At 42.0% G+C, this 19090-nt stretch overlaps 1 protein-coding gene across 7 annotated transcripts in view; it reads left to right on the forward strand.

The window, feature by feature from the left end:
• Positions 1–19090, forward strand: part of LOC116441366 (follicle-stimulating hormone receptor) — a 214991-nt gene that overhangs the window by 176074 nt on the left and 19827 nt on the right. For 4 of the 7 annotated variants that reach the window (XM_032103184.1, XM_032103177.1, XM_032103182.1 and 1 more), the window contains exons 3-5: positions 9756–9830; positions 10222–10296; positions 17668–17739. In XM_032103184.1, coding sequence (XP_031959075.1) covers positions 9756–9830; positions 10222–10296; positions 17668–17739 — 222 coding nt within the window. The remainder of the gene's footprint in view (positions 1–9755; positions 9831–10221; positions 10297–17667; positions 17740–19090) is intronic. The other 3 variants (XM_032103180.1, XM_032103183.1, XM_032103179.1) reach the window with 2 other exon arrangements.

The raw sequence follows: 19090 nt of genomic DNA on the forward strand, positions 1-19090 counted from the left end.
TGTGCCAATCTGAGGCACTTGCTTATTCTGGATTTTCCTGTTTCTGCAATGTATAGGAATTAGTAATGAACTGTCCTCCAGAGGCCTCTTGTGAATGTGTGCTTCCTTAAAGCATTTCAAAACTGTCTGCTGAAGTATCTGGGAGCATCTGCTACAGGATGATCCGTGTGGAAAGGCTGTCACTAGACTTTGGTTCTGGAAGCCACATGTTCTCTCAGTCCAAGACAGTTTGCCTATTGATTTTCCCCAGAAATTTTTTGCCCCACTTCCTCGTTCAGCTGCTCTTCCAAATGATTGTCAAATGTAATTTCTTCATCTGCCCAGGCCATCTTAATAAACTATTCATCATTAGATGGCTACTAAAGCCAAGAGAGGAGTAATAAAAGATAAGGGGCAATAAATGCTGCTTGCCCATTTCCATGGAAGGAGTTACAGGTTAGGAATATCAGCATCTCTGAAAAAGAAGGCCCCTTCCTCAGCTGAACACCCATCTTTGTCTGATAGCATGGTCTCAACATCCTCTGGAGCCCATCATGCCTGAGGGGAAAAAGTGCCATTGACAAAGTAAGTGTTTTTATTTTACACACATTTTTCTGTCTTCCCTGCAAGCTTTCATGGTCAAAGATAAAATTTAGTGATACCTGAAGCTGGGGGCAGCAGATATGTCTGTCCCAGGGGCTGGAGGGCACTGAGTTCTAAGCCCCATCTCTCAGGGCTGCCTGTGTGGAGCCAGATTTCTGGGGAAAGCTGCCATTTCCTCCGAAGACCCTTTTTCTTGTTTGGCCCTACAAAGTTTCGTGCATTTTCAGCTTCGCTGGCAATAAACTGAAATAGGTGTAATACACTCCCTAGTGCTGGAGTATGAGGAGGTATCTATCCCCCCAAACTGTACTGATTATAAAATCAATTCTTCTAATGATGTAGCTTCGTCTGTTGGATCTGGTTGTTATCAGTCCCAATTCTGCAGAGTAATCATGTGCTTTTTCAGATTAGAGAGACCGATTTAAAACCATTACACGGACAATTAATTTGATGCAACCAAACTCTCCACAGACTTTCATCTGGATTGCTGGCTTTATGGTACTAAAGCACCGATAGAAATAAAATCCCCTTTGCTTCTGTCTGCCTTGAGGAAATTTGCATTTTATTTTTTCCCAAGCCTGCACGGATTTATTTGAGAACATGGTTTCATGCCCTTTGGAGAAGACAGGAAGGCACAGCACTGGCACCTCCTGATAATCTCCCTCAAAGACTGATGTAGATACACTACCTGGCTCTAAGTGTGGAGTCGCTATCAGTGTTCAGTTGGTTAAATGGGTATTCCACTTATTTAGTAAGGCCAGCACAACATGTGTGTGTATCTTCAGCAAAGTAAAGAGATGATGAGAAGAGTCAGTCCTTGATTTCATTTCTGAAACGTCAATATCTGCTAAGAGATATTACCCTGTAACTCCCCAGTGTTCAATAAATCATGGTGGGGAGACAAGTTTTTCATGTTCACAAGGAAAGGTGACAGGAGAAAGTGTCAACTATCTATTTTTAAAAGGTCAAAAGTCTCTAATATTTTTAAGAAAAATGGCTTTTCCTTTGTAACCTTTTTAAATCAATGTAGTAGCATTTTGCTGTCACTTTAGAGGGAAGTTTTCAGAAGTAGATTTCAGACCGTCTTGTTTCTGATCAAGCTGAAGAAATAAGAGCCACTCCATCCATGACAGAGAGACAGAGGAGACGGAGGTAGCCAGGTGTTTAATTTTTCAGTTCAGACACTTCTCAGGCTGGTCCTGTGGGGGCTCACCCAGTGAATGCTGGGCAGGATTGTCTGGGCGACACCACATTGCTGCTGTTTACTTCTGAAGCTTGACATAAATTGTGGCATCAGTCAAACCACTAACTGACCTGGAAAATTGCTCTAAAGGGTATTTATATTTAGAGAAAGAGGGGGAAAATAAGCATTGTTGGCCTTTTTTTCCCTTCTCTTTTCCCTTAAATGAACACAATGCTGTTGATTTGTTGCAGTACAGAGAGCACAGTGAGGCCGGCTGCTCTGGGAATCAGTACCTTAAACTTCCAGTATCACTGCTGATTGCAGGTACCTATAGAGTGAAAGAGAAGCATTCATAGCAATCCACAGGATAGCTATGCCACAAAAAAGCTGTACCAAAGGCTAAGGATAATGGGCCAAAAGACCCAATTATAATGTATCACAGGAAATATAAGGGGAACAGATCAAGTGTATTGCTGTTACAGTGGGGATACTGTAACACGATGTATCAAACAAGGAGGCTGTGGAAAAGAAATCTATATGGACTGATTCTTGATAGCTGTTTCAGAGATGTTTGTTTCTCCAGCCGCATGGCCGGGGCTCTGCCGAGGACCTGCGGCAATCACGGGACCCGAGGGTCCTTGCCCACGCAGGGAACACAAACCAATCAATGGGGAACGAGGCTGACCAGGGGCAGGGAAACCCTGTGTCTCCCACCCAGGGCCCCTCTCCCAGGGCTACATGGTGGGGGGGAGGGACCCCGACATTTCACCTGTTTATTTTTAATAAAAGGAGATGTAAAACCTAACATTGAAAACAGCAAGGACAGTTTCAAAACAAAACAAGCCACCCTCCTGAGTCTTTGAATGTCCAAACATGTTCTCCGGAACATCTTAAGGCTGACAGGAGGGAGACAGGACTCTCTGGGCATGCTTTGTGGGGAAACTGAGGCAGGAGAGGGTTTAATTTCTTCTCTCCCCCTTTTCATCCCCCACTCCGCATTGGAAAGGGATTTTTGGGGAAACAATTGGCAAAGGCATGGTTTTGTGAGGGAAACCATGGGTGAAAAAAATGGATTGGGAATACACTGGGGGTAATAGGATACAGGATAAAAGGGAAAGGTGGGATTAGGAAAGGGAGACTGTAGGGGGGCTTATAATGGAGATACTGTCTAACATGACTACAATTTTTAGCATATATACTGCCTTTTACAGGAACACCATCAGGCCCAGTGACCTCCGCTGCCTGCAACCCCTTTCTACCTTGTGCAATTTTGAATTCCACCACCTCTCCATCTCCCAAGCTTGGGACATATTTTTCAGGGTTATTCTTTTTAATAGCAGTTCTATGAATGAATATCTCTTCTTGGTTGTCACATCTCATTATAAATCCATAATTTTGTTTAACATGATACCATTTTACTATTCCTAAAACCTTAGCTACAGTGATCTTTTCCTTTTTCCAAGTGGCTGCTGTTTTCTGTCTCCCTGCGTTCTTGCTTTCTCTTTTGCTCACTCCCATGTTGGAATTGCCAGGGCTGCTAGTGCTGCCAGGGCCGCTGGAGCTGCTGGTGCCTGCGCGCTCTCTCCACGGGGTCGCGTTCGGGGCTGCACAGGCCAGGCCGGGCCGCGCCGCTCAGTTCTCTGTGCGTCGCCTCCTCTGGTCGCAGCTTCGCTGCCGCTTCCAGGCGCTGTACCCACGTCTCGGCCGGGCCCCCGAGCGACGACCCCCCCGCGCCCTGCTCCAGCGCGCGTCTCGGCTGGGTGCGGCTCCGTTCTACCGCCATCGCTGCCAGCCGCCATCCGCGCGCCGCCCCTCTCGGTCGGGCGTTCCCGGGGCTCGCTCCACCACGCGCTGCGCGGGGTGGGGCGGGCACCACCGGGCCCCACCGCTCCCGCCGCGCCTCGCTCCACCACCGACACTGCGGCTCGCGTGGCTCCGCCCGCGCGCGGGAACTGCCTCGCTGCTGCTCGCAGAGCGCTCCGTGCACGTGGCCAAGGTCGCATGGTCCCTGAGCCAGGTTTCCCTTTGCCAGGACACAGCTGACATTGCTCAACAGTCTCGGTAATTAATAATATTCATGAAAATATTCTTCCATAGTCATATATTTTGACTCAAATATCAACTGTGTCCAAACGGTGTTCCAAAAGTCTTTGGTAAGAGTTAAATCCCGAGAAGCATAGAAAAAGTTCTTAACCATGCCAGGAAGTGTTTCAGTTCCTTTTGAGCTTGAATTAAGCTAAAATTTACAAATTGTTGTTCAAGAATCTTTTTAAGTTTAAGATAAATGTCCATATGCGGCTCTGAGGCTCTGAGAGCCAAGGGTCTTCCCACAGTTCCTCCATAGTTTAGAGATGGAACAGCAAAACAAAAACAAGAAGAGGAATCCAAAGTTTCTAGGGTTTACTCACACACATCAGTCACTTAGGGATCGGGGATCGTTCTGCCCACATTCTCCACTATTGTTACAGTGGGGATACTGTAACACGATGTATCAAACAAGGAGGCTGTGGAAAAGAAATGTATATGGACTGATTCTTGGTAGATATTTTCAGAGATGTTTATTTCTCCAGACGCATGGCTGAGGATCTGCCGAGGAACTGTTACAGTCACGGGACCGAGGGTCCTTCTGCCCGCGCAGGGAACACAAAACAACCAATGGGGAATGAGGCTGACCAGGGGCAGGGAAACCCCGTGCCTCCCACCCAGGGCCCCTCTCCCAGGGCTACATGGTGGGGGGGAGGGACCCCGACATATAGCCTGTGTAGGTACCTGCTCTGGAAGGGAATTTAAGGAAGGCTGCAGGAATTTACAGGGATTAATTCACCACCAGGACCAGAGAGTAGGGCCGTGTGACCGGAGAGGGGGAAATCCCTCCTTCACACCATCTGTGGGCAAGGTGCACACACCAAGCAAGGACCAGAGAAGCCTTTACAGACAGGGCAGTCCCCTCTGCTAGTCCACCACAGGGAGAAGAAATGCAGAAATCCATAAATCCCACATTTACTGTGGCTGTCAAACAGCCAAGCTCACCAGGTGGGCAGCAGTTTCTCTATGTCATTCCCGCTGCTGGAATTACAAGATCTTCGTGCTCAAAATCACACAACCCTGGGCATTGTGTGAGGGGCTAATGCTGGTCTAAGCTGCTCTTCTGCCTTGTGCATGCTCTGCTCTTCTTTTGACACAAGTTACCACTTACTGGTCTGTGTTAACCTTCTGTGTCTGTATAAAGGCACACATACATAAACACACTTTTTTTTTAAAAAACAGACATATTTCCAAGCAAGGAAAGAAATTACCCTATACCTTATGCCTGTGTGCTCTGCTCTGATCCTGAAAGGAATTGCTATCATAAAAGATATAAATTTCCTGTATATTATTATTTTGAAATATGACACCACTTGGCTCCAAGATTATTAGTTTGTGAGTTTAATAGAGTCTTGTTTTTTCTGTAAGACTTTGGTTAGTCTAAGAGACTTTTCCTTTAGTGGACTACAAAGAAACTGCCAGGAACTCTAAGTCCCTTGCTAACAGAATTGTTTAAAAGGCCATTTCAATGTATCTTGATTTTTACGGGTCATGCTCTGAGTACAGCTGGTTTGAAGAGGAATCCTTCCCAAGCATCACACTGGGCTCTGCCACAGATGTCATGAAGATGCATCCCCGGCCGTGCCTGAGGGCAGATTTGCAGGCAGATTAAACAATTTTCCATCTCTCTCCCTTCTAACACAAGCTCTGACTGTCACATGTGGAAGTGATACACTGCAGTCAGTTGCTGGGGAATGGGTAATAATGATTCCAGTTTGCTACTTTAGTGGCAAATTAGAGGAAATCCCTTAATCATGTGATGTCGCATCTTAGCATCCTACATTCTCTTTGCAGAAAAATAAAAGCAGTTGTCCTTTGTAAAAGGTGTTTACTGAATGCTTTTTCATCTTTTAGTCTGTATTTGAGTAAACAATTTATGCTTTCAAGGATCACTGTTGATTTCAGTACAACTCTGCATGCAGTGAACACTAAGCTCAGGCAGATGCCTAAGCACTTTGCAACCACTGGGTGGTTTGGATATTTGGGGTTTTTTAAGAAATTGCCCCTGACTGTTCAGCACACCATCTATTTAAAGGCTTGCCTGTTTCAGAAGTGATGATGGGATTGCCGGCTGGGTTTCCTGCCATAGCTACCAGTAGCACTAATAGTGCCATTCATTCCAAACAAACAACATAATAAGATTCTCATCTTCTCTCTTGATGACATATAATCAGATATGCATTATGAGCAATCATCTGTTTGTGTGTATTTATACTGTAAGACAAATCACTTGCACAAACACTAGCCAGCAATGCCTTTTTCTCTTTGTAGCTTCTGCCTCAGGTATTATTTGCTCTCCTCTACAGAGGATCTGAGTCTGCTGAGTTGATTGTTTGATGTGAGCAGCAGTGGTTTGCACTTTTAATGTCATGGATACCTGTATCCAAGATAGTGTTGTTTGGGATTTCCAGGAGCAGGTGTGCACTTTTTGCCAGGTATGAATAAATAGTTCACACTAATTAGGCAGCCAAACCCCAGATTAGTACTGCCTATTGTTCACAGTGTGTGACTGATCTCCTAAACAGAATGGTTTTATTTTATTTATCCTTCTTGCTTGAATGACAGCCCTGTCAGGTTTATGTGCAGCCCAAAACTGGGATTCATCTGCAGAGAACAATGGTGGGTAAGGTGATGCCTTGAGAGGCCACCTAAAAACAGAGAGTAGACAAAGTAAGGGAATAAAAGTCGGTGTTTATTTGAAGGGCCTTCAAAGGTACACCCTGGGGAGCCAGAGGCTACTCTCAAAATGGACCCAAGATGGACGACAGGTCGTGAGTTCTTCACACTTTTATAGGTTTGGTTCATTTGCATATCAGGGTTAATTCTCCAGTTAAAGCTTCAGTTAATGATGTCGTTTCCCCAAGCTTGCCCCCACTTTAGAGGCTTTTGGTTTATACTTTTGGGCCTAGGACAGTCTGAGTGTCCCTGGAGAGCAGGCCTGGAGAGGCTTTGCTATGTCTACCTAGCACGAGAGAGCAGGAGTTAACAGGCTGCAGGAAACTTCAGAGTTACACACTAGGGAGTACAGGGTTTGAAAAATATGCAAGTTAAAACCTAAGGCATCAAGGTCATCACAGGTTTTCCTGAAGAGAGTATAGCAGAGGATGTAGTTCATTGCAGGGGACAGAGGGTCTTTTCCCTTACTGCTGCAATCCCCTGAACCCAGAGGATGAAGCCCAGCACCAGAAGGGTTACTGCCTTCTGCCACTGAGAAGTTTCCTTTTTGTTGCTTTTACTGATCTTGAGATGTTCATAACCTCAACAGCTGCAGCAGTGGTTTGCTTCAACTGGAAGACAAAAAGTCATTGTAAATGGACGTATTTTTATATGCCCATATTTTCATTACCTGTTTAAAAAAAAGACTGTGGCCTTTGTACCTGTGAATGGGAATGTTAGAATGAAAGCCAAGTCATTTCCCACGTCTGTGAAAGGCCCCTCACACAAGCGTTAATTCTGTTTAAAACATAATCTCTAAAAAACTTACTATTTTAAAAACCTAATCTTGCAAAAACAGTTTAGAGATTTCTATCTTCCTCTCTTCACTTCTTTCCTTCACCATGCATTCTCCAAGCCTTCCAGAGTGCCATGGCCTCCTTGTGCCCTACCTTAATTAGATCCGTATCTTCCATTTCTTGAATCGAAACAAAGCCAATAACCTACCACACTCTTAGGAAGCCAAAACAGTCTTCTGATGCAGAAACATTCATTTTTAAGCAATCCATTAAAAAAGCTGTGTCATCCAAGTTGTTCCAAAGTTAGATAGCAGATTGGATCATAAAAAATTATTACCCTCAGCAGCACTATCTGCTGGGTGAGGTCACTACTGTATTACGGTTTCTTAATAACCTTTTTTTCCCTGTATAAGGCCAACAAATCTATGACATTTTTTCCCTGAACTTCTTGGTGGCATGAAGTGTCTTCTGGCTAAATGTATTTGTTGGTATTAAATGTGCCACTTTTTCTGAAGATTTTCTTTCTTCTAGACTACTGATTTTTAGATTGTGGGGAGTGGCAAATATGCATCTGACCACCAAAACAAGAACAAGGAAAACTAAACCAAGCCTTAAGAGTGTGAGACGCCTCCCATGTTGTTAAATCATCGAGACTGTAGATAGAGAAGTGAATTTTATACTGTCAAATAAATACCTCATAGTAGAGAATGTTTGCTTCTATTCTATTCTATTCTATTCTTCTGGATATTTCTACTTACAATTATTTTTAAAGAAAATAGGAAGTTAATATAAAGTCTTTGAAGCACCCCTTGCAAGGGCTGTATCTCCCACGGCATGAAGGAATCCCTGCCTCAGTTGAAACATTTTGCTGCCACTGAAAACTAATAAAAAGGAACACACTCACATGTGAGCTGGTGGTTCAGCACTGCTAAACAAACCCAGTTCTCAGTGCACCCTGCCAAGCACCTATTGTCAGTCCTCATGTACTTTTATTTTCTTATTCTCCAGTCAGTTTAGAGCTCCTGGAGCAGAGCAGAGCTGGATTTCTTCCATAAAAAAAACTTGAGGAAACAGGAGGGAAAACTTCTTATTAAACTGAAAAATATTAAACCACTAAGGCATTTTTTTTAAAACTGAAAAGGTCAGCTGAAAAACATATCTTCTTTTGCAAGGTTTTTGTTTGTCTTAAATGGGCAGCTAATCTGTCAGGTATGGTTCATCTCTCACGGAAGAGAATGGAATACATTTATATTCCTCAGATTAATTTTTGTGATTATTTTTTGACTGTGCACCTGACATTATAATCTCTTGTTTTACCTCAGGCCTGTTTGAATCTATTTGCAGCCATCATCATTTCAAAAGAACGAGATATCCAGGAACAAGTGTCATCCAGTTTGCAATCTATTTCTCCAAGGTTTCATTCCAAATATGTGCACAGTTACCTGATGACTAAAATGCAATAGACCATAACACTATCACTGAATTACAGCTGTATTACAAATTTTACTTCCTACAGCTGACCTCAGCCTGGGAAAATAACATTTTGGCACCATTTCCAAAAAAAATGACAGCAGGGAACCTTTTGGCATGGCTGTCTTTACCTCGACCTTCCTGGTCAGTGCCAGCATCAGGGATGTGATTGGGACAGGTGATACTGCAGTAATGCCCGCTTGATTCACCAGGAGAACTCCAGAGCTCTAAATTACACCAGAGCCTGAGCCCTGTCTTTGCCATCCCACAGATTATGGAACCAAAGAAATATGTGCTCTGGACATATTTCCAGTGATCCTGGTGATTCTGGTGAGATGCAATCTGGTGTGGTGATAGCAGTAAACCAGGCTTTTATATTCTGTAGCTCTCTGGCTGTAAGTGGGCATTAACTGTTTACAGACCATGTCAAAATAGGGTTTAGTCCAAGGTGTGGAAGACTTCTTCATTCCTATGGTCTCCAGCTGCTGTTAACAAGGGTGCATCTTCTGGTGGCTTAATTTTAATCTCTGTACTTCCCATTAGGTCAAGACAGCAGTGTCCTGTTGCTGAAGTTGTGTCATGTTTCTTGGGAACTTTTTAGCTGTCTTTGTTTTCAGTCACCTTCACCCCCTCTTTTCTTCACTGAGTTAAAAGGTTTCATTAAATTTCTATCAGCGATTAGTAATGTCAGAGGTCCAGAAGCCCATGATGGATAGATCCTGACTTCTAATGCACAGGGAATGGTGACAGCAGGATGTGCAGGGCTGCTGCTGCAGATGCAAACTCCAGCCTCAGATGTTTGTTCCTGACTCTTGTTGTTGCTTGCCACAGCAGTACTCATCAGTGTTTCTGTTTTCTTATCTGATACCCAACTTGTTTTTAAAACTCATCAGTAATTGGAGAAGTTCCTTGTGAATTTTTCACTTGTCCATTTTCTGCTTCACCATGACTTGAAATATCTTGACTTCTAAATTATTTTTCAGAGAGATCTCACAGAATGATGCCTTGGAGGTCATAGAAGCAAATGTGTTTTCCAACCTTCCCAAACTACATGAAATGTAAGTAATGAGCAATCTAAATGCAAAGGAGACAATTATAAAGATTCATTATAGGCAAGTATCAAAGGTTTTGCAGTTTGGTTCAGGTAAGCACTGAAGAATTTGTAGCAATATAGGAGCATTTGAAATCTCCCTTTGTCTTTTCCATCTTCTTATCTAGCTTCCCATTTCTTTACTTGCTCAGCCTAAAATTTATCCTCAGATCACTGCCAGGATCAAAAGGTGGTAGGGTCTGCCAGTCTATGGCAGGCTGCTCCCTGAAATCATGCAGATCATCTGCTGTCAAAAAGAAAATCTCAGCATATTGTTCCACAATGTCATGGGACAAACACAATTTTAAGATCAATGTACTGACATTTTTTTTTCCTGATGTTTCATTTCCTCTTTGCAGAAGAATTGAGAAAGCCAACAACCTCGTGTACATTGATAAAGACGCCTTCCAACACCTTCCAAGCCTCAGATATTTGTAAGATCTTTTGTTCTTTACAAGTCCTAGAGTCATTTTGAATTACACGCTTCTGTATCTGTCCAGCTGGTGCTGAGCACTTTTGGTGATAAAACAGGATAATGGCCTCTCCTCACTACCAGTTGCACATTGTCAATCCACATTTTCATGCCTGCACAGTCCTCAGAAAAGCTGAAGATAAGAACTTCCACGGAGGACTCCCACACACGTTTCTTGAGCCTTTCTAAGCAACAGGTTGAAATGAGTGATGAGGAGCTGGACCTTTCTTATGTGTCTAGAAACAAGTTTAGGCTGAAATTCCTCCTGAGAGCTTAAGGACAAAAAAAATCTCTCCTCTGTCTTTGCTATGGTGCTGCCTTCTGTTATATGTCACATACATGGTGTTGTTAAGCATTCAAATTACTTTTTCTTTAGCAAAGGTAGTGTTATAGGCATGGTCTTCACAAATGTTTGATGTGAGATGATTAGATCCCCAAAATACAAACATATTGATGTATGGTACAGCTTTATTTCCTCAGCCAGAGGAAATGTCATATGCACCATAATGGTCATAGCTTATACAGCTCAAATGGTGCCCTTTGATGAGCAGGATGCCAATTGATTCACCCAGCAGGATCCCAACTTAACTTTTGTATGTCTGCCCACCTGAGCACATAACCCCCATCTGATTTTCCTGACTGACACAAGAAACCTTATTCATGCAAGACGTCTTTTCCTTACTCATCCAAGAAGCCTGGTCATGATTTCTACATTTCAGTACATAAAAGTAAGCATTTCATTGTCTAGTTAGATATTTCTTAAATACATGATGAAATCAGGTCAGTGGTCTGATAAGTAGCTCCCAGTAAGCCAAGGAGTGTTTAAAGTCTCTGAAAATCATTAGTATCTGACAGTTTCTGGGCTCAAAAATGCCAAGGGGCATTGCTTTGAATTTTTACTTTAAGATTTGAGATTTAAGACTTGGACTTTAGGAGATAAGGTGTAGTTAGCACTGCAGAAGACATTACAGTTTAAGCCCTCATTGAACTGGAATATGTGGCTAGATTTGGAGTAGGGTTTTTGCTCTTGCCAGTATTTTGACTGATTCCCACTTTATCAAATTCATCAGGCACCTTGGTAAACTTTAACTTTTGTGTTTGCATAACTAGAACAGGTTTTCTCTTGACAGTAGGGAAATAAAGCTTCAAGTTTGCATTGTCATGAGGAGAAATCACGTGCCTTTTTCAGCCCATTTCAAGCCTGAGTCATTCAGCAGTGGTTGAATGGGCTTTGAGTAGCTCTGGCCACCTAAGAACAAAACCACAGCATTTATTTATCCCATGTAAAATCCCCAGAACAAGCTACCATGGGGAGTACAGTTGTCAGATGTACAGATGGGTAGAAAGAATGAGAGCACATTTATCTCACATGAAATTTAAGAAGAAATGTGAACACACTAAAGAACACACTAATTTCAGTGGTTGTTTAGATATGGGACACAGAAATCATCGGTAAAGGTAAATTCACACTTTAAATATCTGAAATAGTGAAAGCTTTTCTGTTGGCACTAGTGGATGTTGCCTCTTCTGAACATTTGTCATTCCACACTCCCATACATGTTGACTCAAACATTTGGGGTTTCTGCCTGTATAAAAATTCAGCAGCAATACCATGACCTATAGAAGCCACAGATTAAAAATACAGATGATTGCTTTGTCTACCTGACCATTTCCTTCTCCTCTTCAGCTAGTTTTTCTTGCTAGCTGATATCAGAGGAAAATGCGTTTTGGAGCTTTTTTAAGGTTTTTTCTCTTGTGAGCAAGGAGGGCTAGAAGAGACTCTCCAGCTACTGCATCCTATTTCTTTCTGGATCCACTTCATATATCCCATTAATTAAGTGCTTTATTGACATTCTTGCTTCTCTTCACTGTTCCCTGCTTTCTTGTTTTTTTCCAGGAGAGGCTTTTCCAGAAACTCAATGCTTTGGTGACTAGAAGATTTCTTCTAGTTTTATTCACGGCCACTTAATCCACATTCATTCTTGTGCCAAAGCTTTTCTCTGAGTTATGTTCATAAAATCCACCTGTGGTATTTACCACTAATGGATTTATGCTGCATCCCCTCTGTGCCTTCATTTTAGGAGATAAAACCCCCCAGTCTTGCATGACTATAGACCATACAAAAGGTGCAGGTTTCGTGGCTCAGAGCTTATGAACAGATTGATGTGGGGTTTGTGCTGCTGACAAGGGTTGAGGAAGATGTGCTGGGGGTAAAAATCAGCTCCATATTGTTGGCTTCAGTGGAGCTACATCATTTCCCAACACAGGGAGCAGGAGCAGGACACAAAGTTATTGTTGGGGACTTCCTACGTCCAATGAGCCAGGCGTGATGCTGAGTTACATCATGCTCAGATCATCTCTCTACATACAGCCACACCTTCGTGTTCTGTTCTGGCACATTCCTGTAGGAAAGATGCCATTTTCTCTATCCCCTGCTTTCACTGAGTGGTGCTTGCCCTTTTGGAAGCTGAAAAGGCAGAAAGCTTTGCTATTTGAAAGGGTAGGGTAGTTAATTTAATGAGAAAGCAGAAACCTTGATGGAAAGCTGTAAAACAGCATCTGGTGAAGGTAACCCAGTTCTCATATTCACCTTCCTCTTGATGCCTGACACAAGGAGGAGGCAATATTGAAAATATAAGGCGAGATGTCGAGGAGGTTAATAGATTGATAGTTTTTCAGTTCAGTTAGGGGGGGTCTTGTGGTGGTTGTTCAGGGTTTTTTATATAATACAGAGGCAAAAAGTTGTAAACATGTGGGACTATAGTTTAAAATAATTCATAAAAGGGTAAAGCATCTGTGTGGAGCAGCTATTGCAGAAATGATAAAAATTTTAAGGCCAGGAAAGGAAACTTGTAAAACCTGGAAACTTGTAAACCTGTACATCGCTGCCTAATTTTCACATTAATTACTGTAAGTTAGGAAGGAATAGCACATGATTTCATCAATATCTTGTCACATAACAGGTTAGGTGGTTCTGTCTGACTGTGTGAGGAGGTACAGAGAGACCAAGCTGCAACCAGCATCTCAAAGCATGAGGACTTGGGTACCTGCCCCTTCCTGGAACATTGTGGTTCTTCTGAAGTTCCCAGCTCTGGGGACAGTCTGGCAGGGTACAAGACACATGCTCTGATTCCTTGCACAGTTTTGTGGCTGTAGCAGAACTGTAAAAACACAATTCAGAAAATCTTTCAGAAAAACATATATTTGCTGGTGGTTTTCATTTAGAAAACACAGAGAAAAAAAAATTAATCAGTCTCAATGTCCAAAATTGAGCCCAGCTACTACAGCCCACTACTTTAATGACTTTTGCAACACATTGTTGGCAAGGCTTTCTCTCTGTTCCTACAAAAACAGCTGTATAGCCACTCGGTCTTGTTTATGGGCAGGCAAGAAGCTCTAGCTAGACTTGTCAGTCCCCTCATCAGCTTCATGGGTTCATTACAGCCACCAGCTCTTGAATATTAATATGCTTTTTTTATTATCTCTGTCAACTTGGGTACAAACACATTTCTTGCTCAGCCCACTCCCTTTGTCTCCTGCATCATCGTTACCAGTATGGCAAAAAAACAAAGGAGAGGAAAATGCTGAGAAAATGCAGTGCTGAATAGCCTAAACCTTCTAGAAACAGGCAACCTTAACTTTCTCACCAGTCTTTTAGAAGTACTGAAGAGAATTGCTAATTGGTCTTCTTGGGTATATGCCAGAGAGACAGACTGCTTTAAAATGGTGACTTACTGACCTTTTCATGGGTACAAGATTATTTATCTGGCTCTCATTAGGAAGACCTGTGCCATAGTCTGTTTAATATTGTAGAGATGGCTTTTCAAACCCATTTTCTTTCCAAAATTAGTTCTTATATGCAATCTATGTCCTTTGGTTCATTTTTGGAGGGGTGTTGATGTCCTGCATTAAGCAATCTCAGTTTACAATACAACGATTTAAATGGAACACTCCTTCCAGGTCAACTTTTAGGGCATACAGCTGAATTGTTGGATGGGAGGGGAAATATAGGCACGAAAACCATGTGTTTTTCTTGCAAAAGGAACAGAGCCCAACTCCAAAGTCTTAGACCTGCCTGGTCCTTCCTAAACCTAAATCTGTATTTGCTGCAGGTGCAGCAAAGTCCACAGAATTACTGACCCTTTGCTTGGAGAAGACTCTTCAATAAAAAGAAGTGATGCTCCACTCTTTCCTTTGGCATGGCAGCCTCATGGTTAAAGACCTTTCCCCAGGAGTGGGGGACTGCAGATTTAAGAAGCCTGGGATATGTGAATCAGAGGAATGTCTCGCTGGAATCAGGCTCACTCTCACCATAAAGTAACCAGTGTGATTAAGGGACACAAAGATAATGCTTCCTGAGTGGTGTTGTATTTATCTCTGCCTACCTTGAGTTTGCAATTTAGCAAATACCCACAGTAAACTGATGAGGTAAACTGCGTTTCCAGATTTGCCAGAACAGCTCCTACAATTTGGCACAAAAAAAGAGCAGATGTGTTGCTATATCTGGAGATAAGCAGCCAGAATCTTCCAGGAATTAGTTTCTGAATGATCTTTTTTTTTTTTTCTCTGCTGATTGTAGTGCTCTGTTTTCTTAAGTGTTGACTCCAGTAAGCCTTTTCAGAAAGACAATTAATGTCTTGGAAAGCAGCCATCAGCCATCTGAAAAAAAACAGGTTCTCACCAAGCTGTTTAAGCATGGCAAGGGGGGACTCAGTTATAACACAGATTAAAGAGGACATTTGTTTAAAGTGAGGGTACTAAGGATGTATACATTGTATGGTAAATATATTGACAAAGCTGTCCTGCAGGAAAGATATTCAGTAAATTGGATTATCTACATTCTAAAAAGATTATCCACTTAAAGGCCTCTGGAGATTTGCTGGTTGAATAAAAAGAGAGGGAAGATCTAGGCTGCAGTCTAGCTAAATATTTTTTCAGTTCTTTTTCTGCATTTAATTAAAAGAACATCCTCTCCTGCTCCTAATCACCATTCTGTGCCTCTGTGCAATCGGTGCCTTGTGCCACCTGTAGATTTACTTCAGTATGTAATGATTTGTCAAAGATGCTTTCCTCTTCATCTCATGCTGCTCAGTTGACACCAGTGAAAATTGAGCCCTGAACACTTCGGAATTACTGGAAAGATCAGAACTAACCCAAGGCATTGGGAAAGTTTTTTCTCACATGTACAGTGAAAGCCCTGATAACCAATGTGGAATTTTGATATGCTGGGAGTAAGCTGCCCTTGGGAGCAGTGTTTGAATAACATGCATTAGAGTCCTCTCACCTCTCATTGCTGCACCATGAGGACTGAGATTTTCTCAGGAAAGGACTGGGGAAGGAAAAGCTTCTTATGTTTTCTCTGCCCTGCAGTAGCCACACACTACTTGGCAGCAGTCTCCTCCTTCATTTTCCTACTAAGGGAAATGTATGCCATAATTTGTGTTTAAAAGGGGCTTTGTAAAAAAGGATTGCGTGAATTTTTAGTTTATGACTCATTTAAAATTAAAGGCAGCTTTCAACTAAAACCCTGTACATCTCCAGTAATTTAGAGAGTGTATTTTAAAATATTGTAAGGGGGAGTTCTAGGTTCTTCTCTCATTGCTTCTAATTTTTTTTCAGCAAACTCCTTTTACAAAGTGTAAGTGCAGAAATATTTTAAGTAACAAGGGCCTTGTGGTAATCCACCTGCTTCATTAATCATGCCTTCTATTTAACTATCTATAATAGTTTTTCAAAGGCATATTTGTGGAGCTTTCATGGTGACAGCTGTTATTTTTAAGTTAATGCAAAGTCAGACCACTCTGACTCTTGAGACGAAACAGTCATGACATTTCAGCAGCTTTCTTTTCAACAAATTGGCGTCTTGAATATTCACTAATACTACTTTAATTTTTCCCTGCATATGAAGTATTGCTTTCTGTTATAAGATGAGACAGATCAAAGTTGGCCTTTCAGCATCTGAGGATACCCAGATACCATCTCAGGGAGCTCAGAGCAGTACTTATGCAAGTGAATGACTATTTTATGGACTTATGTGTCACCCTGAGTTCTCAAATATAGGATTTGGTTGTCACATGGAGGCGTTCAGTTTCAGTTCAAATTATGAAACCTGAAAGACTGCAACTCTCCTGAAATAATCTAGGTTCATAAAAAAACATCATATGAACAATGTTACCTTTTTCCAGTCTCAACCAGTCCTTTGATCACAATTCAACTCTTCAGGAATGATTCAGTTAAAAAAAAATAAATAAAGTTGCATCTAATAATAAAAGAATATTGTTCTGTCTAAGTGCCATGATAAAAAATAATGTCCATATCCTATGTTCCTTAAGAAACCAACAGTCTCAGTGAAAGGTTACTTTCTCTACCATCTCATATATTAAAAACACAAAGATATAATCAAACTTTCAAGAATCCAAATTTTCTCTTTGTTTGGTGGGGTAAACATGAGACTTTTTGGTGTCTGGGAAAAACTCCCAAATGGTCAGAGCCCAGTCCAGTCCAGCTCCTCCCTCCAGCACTCAGCCCTCCTTCCAGCCATCAGCAGCCACCAGTCATCTCCTGCTGCATGGCAACATCACATTTGTCCTGTCCTTGCTACTGCTCTGGGTAACAAATTTTGACAAAATTAGACATGGTCCATCTCTGTGGATACCTGTGACCTCACTGGCTGTGAGTACAGGGTTGTCCTTCAGAATCAGCAGGTCCAGCCATGTGTTCCATGGACAGGAACCACAGTGCAGAGGCCAGTGGTGGTCGGTGCAGTGGGAGGGTGGAGGCAATCTAAGGATAGAGGCTCAGGTCCATTTCCAGTTGCAGAGACTGCTGAAATGTTCCCGTGGTTTTGGCTCCTCACTATCAAAGGTGCTAGGGAGTAAAATGTCCTAATTCTCTGCTAATTTCATCAATGAATGTTAATTTCCCATAGAATTAATGTATCCTGTATTAGAGCAAAAGGGTAAAATTGTGGTGAGATTATACTTTTGTCTTAAAACAGCTGTTATGAAAATAATTATCCCATGTCAGTGCAGCTGATTTCTTAGAATGCTGTTGGGAAATTAATATGGACAATTTCCTGAGATCATCAGGTAGGACTGTGTAATCATCCAAGGTAGGGTTTCTCTCTGTACCTCTGTGGGGCAGAATTCAGCTTGTACTTTGGACAAAAACCTTTTTAAATTACAAGGTCAAGTTTTTTACTGGCAAGCCCCACTTCTGTGGCTAAACTGCCTTTTGTGACAACCATTTTAAGTCCAATGTTCTTTCTTCTTTGTTAATTACTGCTTTCTTTCCCAGGGCAGAGTGAATAATCTTCATCTTCTCTTCCCCCTAGGTTAATATCAAACACTGGCCTTCGGTTTTTACCCGCTGTCCGCAAGGTTCACTCTTTCCAGAAAGTTTTGCTGTAAGTTTGAACGTTTGCTTGTCACTTTTTGGAAGTTCCCTTTGAGTGTTCTGCTCCAGCAAAACCTTTCAAGACATGATTCCCCTTGTGTTCATTAATTAGCTCCACAGTGGCATGTTGATCGCAATTTTGCAGTCATTGATGCTAATGTGGCTCAGAAGGTCTCAGTTGTCTCCAGGTTTCCCTTGTACAAAACGTTGGAACTTCACTTTACAGACCACTCTTCCTTTAACTGCACTGTCAGCACATGTCTGGGTGGCACAGGGGACAGATAACAGCCTTTGACTCCTCTTTCAGAAGCTGAAATCCAAACCAGGATGGTGGCAGTGGAAATTTGTTGCCACCTGGCGACACTTTTCTGGCCTGCGTGGGAAGAGTCACTGATCTCAGAGCTGTGTTCCATCTGAAGTGGCCACATCATAGAGGAAAGAAGAAAAAAGACAAAAAAAACCCAGACTCAGGGAATTATCTACCATAACCTCTTTTGTTTTCCCCTGGCAGTAAAACTATCCAGAGAATGCAAATGTTTTCCTATGGAAAATTCCAGTGCCAACAAGGAAAAAAATATTTGTGCAAAATTTTGTGTGAAAATAGGCTGTTAATTTCCTAAAGCACTTCTTCTGTAGAAAAAATGCATATCAGAAAAACTTGATTTCTTTTTCACTTAAAAATATTTTGACATACATTTCTCAATCAGTTCTTAGAATAACTGAAAGCGTTCTTTCGGACAAGATTTATTGTTAATTAACGCACAAAATTCTGCATCTTCAGATCTTTGGAAGATTTCAACCTGCAGAAACCTTAGTCGTGCAATTATCTTAGTAATAGACATTAATATGAATAAAAATGCATATAAAGCACAGAGAGGGATGCCTGAATATGGTATACACACATGTAAGAAAAGAACTAAATTTCAGGAATACATTTGACATATGTAATTCTGAGAACTTCACTTCGCTGCTCCTCGAAACCATCATGGAAATGCAACACCTGTGTCACTACAGAGACTTTCACCTGTACACCTTTGTGTTTATCATCAGTCTTAACTAGACTGGAATTACTGTGTCCTGTACCAGCAGGAGGTTTTTAATTTTTTAGGTGCAACTCCTCACTTCCCTGTAAGAATAAATAGACCTTGATACTGACCGAGTCCCAAACTAGACCTCACTTCAAACCTTGGTTCCTCTGAGGTCAATAATAAAATTCCCTTTGGCTTCAGTTGTGCCAGTATTTGAGTGCCAAAGACAGGTCTTGATGTTTATAAAGGGCAGATCTGTAGCAGAGGGATACAGTTCACTTGCATGGGTGCCATGTTCCGACCCTATTTCTGTCTCTGCTGACCTCAGTTTGC

Source organism: Corvus moneduloides, chromosome 3, assembly GCF_009650955.1.
Source record: "Corvus moneduloides isolate bCorMon1 chromosome 3, bCorMon1.pri, whole genome shotgun sequence".
Lineage (NCBI taxonomy): Eukaryota > Metazoa > Chordata > Aves > Passeriformes > Corvidae > Corvus > Corvus moneduloides.